Source organism: Leuciscus leuciscus (assembly GCF_965113295.1).
Source record: "Leuciscus leuciscus genome assembly, chromosome: 8".
NCBI lineage: Eukaryota > Metazoa > Chordata > Actinopteri > Cypriniformes > Leuciscidae > Leuciscus > Leuciscus leuciscus.
The window spans coordinates 25,220,568-25,229,540 of record NC_138732.1 but is presented as its reverse complement, the minus strand read 5'-3'; the positions used below and the strand labels follow the sequence as shown (position 1 = coordinate 25,229,540).

General features: G+C 35.2%; 1 protein-coding gene across 1 annotated transcript; it reads left to right on the top strand.

Moving 5' to 3' along the window:
• Nucleotides 1-5,983: 5,983 nt before the first annotated feature.
• On the top strand, nucleotides 5,984-8,457 carry nkx2.5 (NK2 homeobox 5). The gene is made up of 2 exons (XM_082176777.1): nucleotides 5,984-6,473; nucleotides 7,297-8,457. The coding sequence occupies exons 1-2, from the start codon at nucleotides 6,140-6,142 to the stop codon at nucleotides 7,896-7,898; spliced, it is 936 nt and encodes a 311-aa protein (XP_082032903.1). The 5' UTR covers nucleotides 5,984-6,139; the 3' UTR covers nucleotides 7,899-8,457.
• The last annotated feature ends 516 nt before the right edge of the window (nucleotides 8,458-8,973 follow it).

Below are 8,973 nucleotides of genomic sequence, written 5' to 3'. Positions count from 1 at the left end.
TTACAAAAATAAGACAATGCAAGTATTACAAAATGTTGAATTCTAAAGTAACACTGTCCAGCAATGACACCTGCAGGTAAAGTTACAGCAGGAGTCCGCGCCTCACTTGCCTCCCCTGAACCCATTGACTTTTAACAGACCCCCTAAAGCATGCTGTGGGTTTAGTGGGGGTAATTGAGAATGAATGGGGGAAAGTCACTTGAAAGAAGGCAATTCCTCCATCGTGCTATGATTGGATATGATTCGTTGTGATTGGATATGATTGGTAAGTGCGAAAAATCCCGACTCTTGTTAATGGGAAGCGAATTAAAAAGTAACTCACCCACTAGGGGGCATTTACACGACACTGCGGTTTGGAGCCTGAAAACACAAACTTTTGAAAACGGGATTCAAAGTGTAAATTTATGTAAACGATACCGTTATCGTTATCGTTATCAGAAACGTGAATTTGTGGAAAAGGTGACGTCATGCGCATGTGTATTACATGCTCAGTCTGTATGCGCATAATGTTTCTTACAAAATGACATCGCCACCTACTGGCCTGGCATGAATAATACAGAGTTTTTTTTCTTTCTTTTTCACATTTTTTCGTCGTTTTTGCTGGTCTGTATGAATGGTGATCATTTTGACAATGTTGTCATCTATACACGAAAAACGAAATGGAAAAACGTTTCTGTTTTTAGTACATCGTTGTTGGGTAAACGTACCCTTGGATATCAGTGATTTATGTCACATTAAATTGGGTGGGGTGTTAGGGTGGGGGTGTGGGGGTATGGGGGGTGTTAGTGAGCAAATCAGCTTGGTGAAATTAAAGTTAGGCCTACGTGTTTACGGAGATTGATGACTGATGATACGAAAATAAGTTGACTGTTAAAAAGAACAGTTGAACATCAGTTCACACATAAAATAGGGTAGGTTGGGGTAAGTTGCATCTGGGGCAATGTCATCTCAGCACTTTTGATTTCATCTGAATATCAACATTTGTGAGATTTAGTCAGTCGAAACAGTTTTGAGGTTAATTGATCTAATTTTCTGTCTCTGGTAAATAGTGATTTTACATCTTACCCCCCACCCCCACCCCGCTAGAACAACTAAATTAGCAAATGTTTATATTTATATCATATAATAACACATTGGATGATGTTTCATCATCCTGCTCATGATAAACTTGTATCTAAATATGTCACAATTCAAAAATAAATCCACATTGGTCTTAAGGAGGGCATCTTTTAACACATTTAACAAAAAATATATATATATTTTTTTTTTTTTTGTCTCCTCATTTCAGGACACCTCTGCACGCCACTGGATAACAGACAACCATCCAATGAATTGCCCAATTGACAAAATCAAGTCTCGCTGTACTTTTTCTTTTCTTGTTCGAGAAGCCATTTCATTCGGATATCGGCCAAACCATAGGACACAATAGGGAAGAAAAGTCTAGCAACTTCCGTTTCATGCAGACTTTAAACTTCTCCCTGAGTTGTATTGCCTAGTATGTGATCTTTAATAAAAATAATTGCTAAATCCTAATGCAAATTGGACATTTGTTTAAATATGTTTTATAGAGAAGCGTTTTGACTGTTGACTGCGAGTAGGCCTGCGTGAATGAAACACTGACACTGCTATGTTAAAATCTGCCACCAGGAGGCGGATTAGGCAAAACTACAGGACAGAAAAGTGTCTAGATTAACAAATGAGATATAGCCTACAATGTAGGCCAAGTTTAATTTCATAGGCAACATATTTTTTAATAATATATAACAAATTAGATTGTAAAATAAAATGTTATAAATAAATAATATAAATAATATGTGTGTAGCCTATTTGGTCTCCATCTACAGGGAATTTTGCCCGGAAGTCACTTGTCCAGTGGCATTCCATGATCTCAGCAGCCGGATGGTCTGGGAAATCATACGGGAGGAACCAGCTGCAAAAGCCCCTTTTAATTATGATTAATATAGTTACAAAGCCTTTTTGAAATGTGAGCATATGAACATGTTTCAGTGTGACTGTGAGCGAGTAGTCAAAACTATTCTGAGCCATCCAAAGCAGAGCAGGTCATCTGACTCCCTGAGGGAGCAATCATGTTACTGTCTGCCCCGACTAATCCACTGCCAAAGCCCTGAACATGAGTTCATAAAGAAAACTGTTATTGCCCGAGAAATGGAAGACAAATGATGTGATGACAAAACGCGCAGCTTTAAAATAACCGTAATGATTTTCTTCTTCTCTTCTTCATTCAACGTATTTCATATTCTAAATCTAAACTTATAAGTACCGGTCAAAAGTTTGAAAACATTAGGCCTAATGTTTTTGAATGTTTTTGAAAGTATATAATCTCTTAATCTCACCATGGCTGCATTTATTTGATCTAAATACAGTCAAATTTACATTTTACTGTAATAATGTAATACATACAGTAATACTATGTTATTACAATTTAAATTAACTGGTTTCTATTGTAATATATTGTAAAATGTAATTTATTTTTGTGATGCAAAGCTGAATTTTCAGCATTATTACTCCAGACTTTAGTGACTTTAGTGTCACGTGATCCTTCAGAAATCATTCAAATGATGATGTTTTTAGAAACAGTGATTTTTTTTCAGGATTCTTTGATGAATAAAGTTAAAAAGAACAAACATTATTTGAAATATAACTTTTTGAAACCTTTATTAATTTCATAAATGTGTTTAGGCTACTGCCATTTTTTTAAATCAATTTAATGTGCCTTTGCTGACTACAAACTGGGCTGTATATCATGATTTCCACAAAAAAAGCAGCAAAAACTGTTTTTTAAGTTTGATAATGATCTTAGAATGATTTCTGACGGATCATGTGACTGAAGCTGAAAATTCAGCTTTGACATCACAAGAATAAATTACATTTTAAAATGTATTTAAACTGAAACCAGTTTATTTAAATTGTAATAATATTTCACAGTACTGTTTTACTGAAGTTTTGATCAAATAAATGCCTTGATTAAGACACTTAATTTTCCATCATTTCAATTTATTTTAATACTGGACTGAATTATAAATGTGCACATGATTTTAGAGGTCAAATACAAAATGCATGACGATAAAATATAATTTTCAGCAATCTCCACAAATTCAAAGACTTACACTGATATGAAATGTCGCATAAAATTTTCTTTCATTTATGTTAAAACTCTGTCCATGCCTATTAATAATTTAACTGACACGTGATCCATATGATGACGCAAAACTGCTGGAAAAACTCACGAACAAACAATGGAAACAACTGGGATAAAGTGAAGCACTTGAAATAGTTAAAATATTAAATATAAAACGTAACACGCAAAAAAAGTATATGCTATTAAAATAAAAACGTGTTTTTGATAAAACCAAAGATAAACAATTTAATAAATACATGATGCAATGTTAAATATAATTTTATACATAACGAAATGTTAAATGTTACATAATAAAAATTTATTTAACACAATAAGACATTGTTTCAAACAAACGTCACAATCACATGTAAAGGAAACATTTGTGAATATTAAATTTTTTTTTTAAGTTCTTGACTCTCTTGATTTTCTAATAGTGTGAAGAACATTTTAATCATATAAAGTTTTTTTTTATTATTATTATTATGAAGAACCTTTTGTGCATTTAAAAGGTTCTATGGATTTAAAGGTTCTCTACGCCAATAAAAAAAAGGTCAAATAGCCTATAGTTGAAGAACGCAACTGCCTCTTCGTCAGCATGTGTTGAATAAAGAGTATTTAAAAATCCCCAGAGGTCTTATGGCATGAGCTTCCTTCAGGAGGTGTTAAATTTGGAAGTGATTGACAGGGATGAAGAGGTCTGTGGTTTCATCACTGCAGCAGACTCATTTAGATAACACCCATCTCACCCCTCTGCCCCATCATTTCCTAAACAGGTCGGCCTACAGGAAGTTTTCAAGAACGTTATCCAACTCTTTATCTGCTCCAAATGCGCTGTTGAAAGACAAACCTTCAGATGCAGTTGCTTTGTGGGAGTGTGTGCCTCTTCTTCTCTTGACCGTGTAGTCTGTCATAATATTTAACAGAAATGCATCAAACAAGACGAATAATTCAAGCAACCCCTATCTCAGAAAAAAAACTTTCGAAAACATCTGCAAGTTTTCAGCTCCATCCGTCGTGAGGACTGTCACTAACTGCAGCAGAGGAGATGCCAAATAAATCATCGTGATATAAAGCAGTTTCCATAAGCTGCGGAGTCAGTTTACTTTATTTCACCAATTATTGCAGGGATGGATAAGGGAGTGTTGATTCGCTCATAGAGAAAAGTGCTTGCGTCCATTTATCAGAAACGCCTGTCTGAGACTCAGACAAAGATTTTCTGCAAAACTATAAACATGAAGCTCTATAGTGCAGACACGGGCACCATTTAACCGTTAGAGATCAAATAAACGATAATACTGTCTGTCTCCTCTGCACACAAGCACAACTCATGGCTAATATCCAGAGGAACGGCATAGTCCTTCCTTTCTGATGTTGCAAAAAACCTGGATTAGTGTTCGCTTTGCAGCGCAATTACATAGGCTATTTAATGCCTATTAGTATAGAGGATCTTGTAATATTTTTTGTTGTGTGAAGAATTACACAAACTCATATAGGCTACAGTAATAAATTACAGAAACATGTGATAGGATAGTGAAACGTGTTACGATGTCCAAAATAAAAAAGCTACATTAAAAGGTCACACTTTATTTTAAGGTGTCATTGTTAAAGTGTAGCCTAAGTTATAATAATTACCAACATGTACTTGGGTAGGATTAGGATTTGGTTGAGGGTACATGTAATTATGCAGAATTTATTACTATGGTAAGTATAACAAGGACACTAAAATAAAGCGTTACCCATTCAAATAAAAGGTAACACTTTATTTTAAGGTGACGTAGTTACAAGTTACTAGTAATAACTATAGGCCTAAATGATGCATAATTACATGCAACTAAACATAAACCAAACCCCAATTCAAACTCTATAGTAACATGTAATTAATTATTATTACACAAATGCAGTAACACGGACACCTTAAAATAAAGAGTAACCTGTTTTTGGTATCTAAAACAGGCCTAAGTAAAATGAATATATAATATTACATAATTAATAATTAATGAATCCCAATTAATTCATTAATTTAACTAAATACATTAAATTAATTTTAATCAGTTAGGATGAGCAAACCAGTAGACCTGCTATGTGTAAAATGCACGGTGTAAAGTGTTAGCACACTATCAATCACAGATGTCCTAAGGTCTGCTTTGGACCAATTTCATACCAATTTCCCCCACACAGGTCTATATTTTCTATGAATGGACATGTGTTGCTCTTCTGCTGCATGCGGCTGTTCGGCGTGGGTGGGTTTCTGGTTTGTTGTCATCTGTTATCACGTCTTGATAACAAACCCAGTGGCACCAGAATCTTTCAGTGGTAGACAGTTGGGTTTGTCATTGCAGGTTTCAGGTTCCAGCAATGGCAGTGTCTGATCCCTTGGAGAAAACTCCTCTCTGGCCTGTTGTTTCCTCTGGATCAAGCAATTAAGAAGAAAACAAACAAACCGAGAGCGCAATCTTGCGCTCTGTCAGTTCAGGCAAACGGTCTATTTGCCACCTCATATGTAGCTAGACCTATTATTAAAACGGATGACTTAAATTCATCTTTAGAACTGACAGACTCTACTTTGCCACCATGAAAAAGCATCGACGTGAATTATGTAGCTGATAAAAACAGGCTACACAAGTGATCAGTATTAAGACCATTAAAAAAAAAACGAAATTAGACAACAGCAATGCAATTTGTTTGTGTTAGTAAAGTTGTTAAAATGGGTGGAAATTGTTTACTTGTATGGAGATCCCACAAGTCATTTTAATATTATGCGTCATCGACCAATAAAAAGCTGTGAAATGCCGTACGCGCAGCTGACCCCGCCCTCTGCCTCACTACAGTAGCCTATGCCGTCATTTAGACTTACCTTACACCCCGAAAGTGTGTTATGAGGGGTCTATTAGAAAGATGAACGTGCTAAGACCTCTAAACACAACAGATTAACCCTATTCATTAAACGACTAGGCACCCCTGATAAATGCCAACCGGACTGCCCAAGAGGACCATCACTCCATGGCAATGTTTTCCAGCCAAATGACTTCCACTCCTTTCTCAGTGCGGGACATATTGAACCTGGAGCAGAATCAGGACGACATGGTCTCTCTGGACATGTCTCAGCGGCTGGACAGTGCCCTCATTCCGACATCATCCTGCATGCTGTCCACTTTCAAACAAGAGCAGTTCATGGAAATGCCATCCGGAGCCTCTCTCTTCAGCGAAGATCTGCAGGACGACAAAGGCAACAAGAACTTCGGCACTGCTGCCTTTTATGGGAAGAATTTCTTAGAAATGGACTATGTTAAAGACGCAAAGACGGATGACACGTTTGAAAACAAAGAGAAAAAAGGTGAGTAGTCGGACATTTATTGGAAACTATGTTTCCTGTTTATTTAAAATCTCAAATGGAAAAACAAATGAAAAAAAAAAACAATTTATAGCCTAATACTGAATCGATTAAACATTTGAGTGTTTCCCAAAGAGTTTCCACGTGTCTCAATCAATTATAACCTATAGGCTAATTCATTATTTTTTATTGTGATTTTTTTATTATTTTTATTCAGCTTTAGAAATGAATAATCGTTTTACACCAGAAAATAAAGTTCATGATTAAATTTACTACGCCTACTGTTAAATAAATAAAAAGTATAGGCCTGCCATGAAGTGCACACAATTTAACTCACTATACAATTGAAAATGTATAAGTTTTAAAGTAAGTTTTATTTGTTTTGTTTTTTAAATCCAAGAGGTTCAGCCTGAAGTGAAAAGGTCACTGCACTTTTTAGTCAATATTAATAATAATAATAATAATAATAATAATAATAAAACAAGTAGCCAATAAATTATTATTATTATTATTTAAGTTGCTGCCTTAAATTTTTAACTGCAATCAACTTGGATGCTTACGTCATTTCAGCTTAAATTAGCCTACATTAAACTGACTTAAAAAATTAGTTGAATCTTGTATAACTTAAAAAAACGTTGAAAATTGCTTAACTTATTTTGATGAGTTAAAGCAATGTAAAAATATATGTTGTCATAACTTATTGATCATATAATTTTTCACAGTGTGGAAAGAAAGATGTTATATATAGTCTAATGATACATTTACAGTGTGTCCCACTAAATTCTATCAGTTAAATAAACTCTGATTAATTATCGACTATTTTCAGACATCAGCTGCTCCCAGGAAGATCCGAGTGAAGATCTGAAGCTGGATGATGCGGATCGACCCAAACAGAGGAAGAGGAGGAAGCCTCGTGTTCTCTTCTCTCAAGCGCAGGTGTACGAGCTGGAGCGACGCTTCAAACAGCAGAAATACCTCTCTGCACCTGAGAGAGATCATTTAGCCAGCGTGCTCAAGCTCACCTCCACACAGGTGAAGATCTGGTTCCAGAACAGACGCTATAAGTGCAAGAGGCAGCGTCAGGATCAGACCCTGGAGATGGTGGGCATCGCCCCGCCGAGACGCATCTCGGTGCCGGTGCTGGTTCGGGATGGGAAACCGTGCCTGGGAGACACGTCCACGTATAACACCTCGTATAATGTGGGGATCAATCATTTCACCTACAACACCTACCCTGCGTTTAGTAATTTCCCGAGTCCAGGCAACACGAACTACTCATGTAACTATCCATCGAGCATGTCCAGCATCCCGCCCTCGCAGTCAAACAGCAGCTACATGAACTTTGGAGTTGGAGATCTGAATAACGTCCAGGCTTCTTTTCAGTCCAACAGCGGGGTTCCCTCACTACACGGCATCCGAGCGTGGTGAAAAAAATAAATACATAAAAAAGGACATTACCTGCATGTCATTTCTATGGACATTTACACTCAAACGACATTTTCATAATTGAAGATTATTTGAATAGACAGAATCCTAGCCGAGATGGTTTTGCTCTGTCAGATACAAGAAACGTTTACTGGCTTTAATATTTCCCGTATTAAAAACTGTCTGAATAATTTGCTTGCACTTGAGTTACATGATGAGATTATACGCACGTGGAATATATAGCCTAGTCTAATTTATAATTTTCACCAGATTGTAGCCTATTATGAGGCCTGTAATGCCTATAAAGCTCGTGCGAAGTTACCAAGCTTTCTTTCTTTCTTTCTTTAATTTTTTTATTAAAATTTGACGTGGATAGATCAATGGTAGGTTGCAACCAATTTATAAAAGGACATCAAGGAACAAACCTATTATTATTAGCATTTATTTTTCTTTGTGTATAGCCAGAAAGTACCGCACGAATACGACTCGAATTAAGGTTTTATTATTGTGTAAGTTTGATATGTAACCTTTTCGAAAGAACATAATAAAGGCTTTCCAAGAATGTTTGCAATTATTATTTGGTTTGTGTAGAATAACAATTAAAATATGAACACAACAACAATACTAATAATAATTAACATTTGTTGTAATTAATTATTTAATTCGTGTTTACGAGCACTTTAGTGTTATTATTATTATACGAATTATTATTATTAATATTATAGATTTTATAATATTCTATAAGATAATATTATAGATTTTTTTCTCAATTATGTGACGTTTTTATCATTTATAATTTGGTAAACAAAATTAAGTTTAGACACTTTAAAATACATGTTCACTGTAACCGTTTTTAACTTTCTTTTAAAAAAAATCTATCTTTACTACAATTTATCAATATAAATCAAAATATGGTGGATTCAGGTTTGGGACACTTTTTCCATTGAGATGACTGGAGAAAAGTGTCCATATATCAACCTGAATTTGCCCCTAAATATTTTTTAAATAATAATAATAATATTTAAAGACCAATGTTTCTCATGTGTTTCAGTGAGGACATGAACCAGTACTTTGCGCT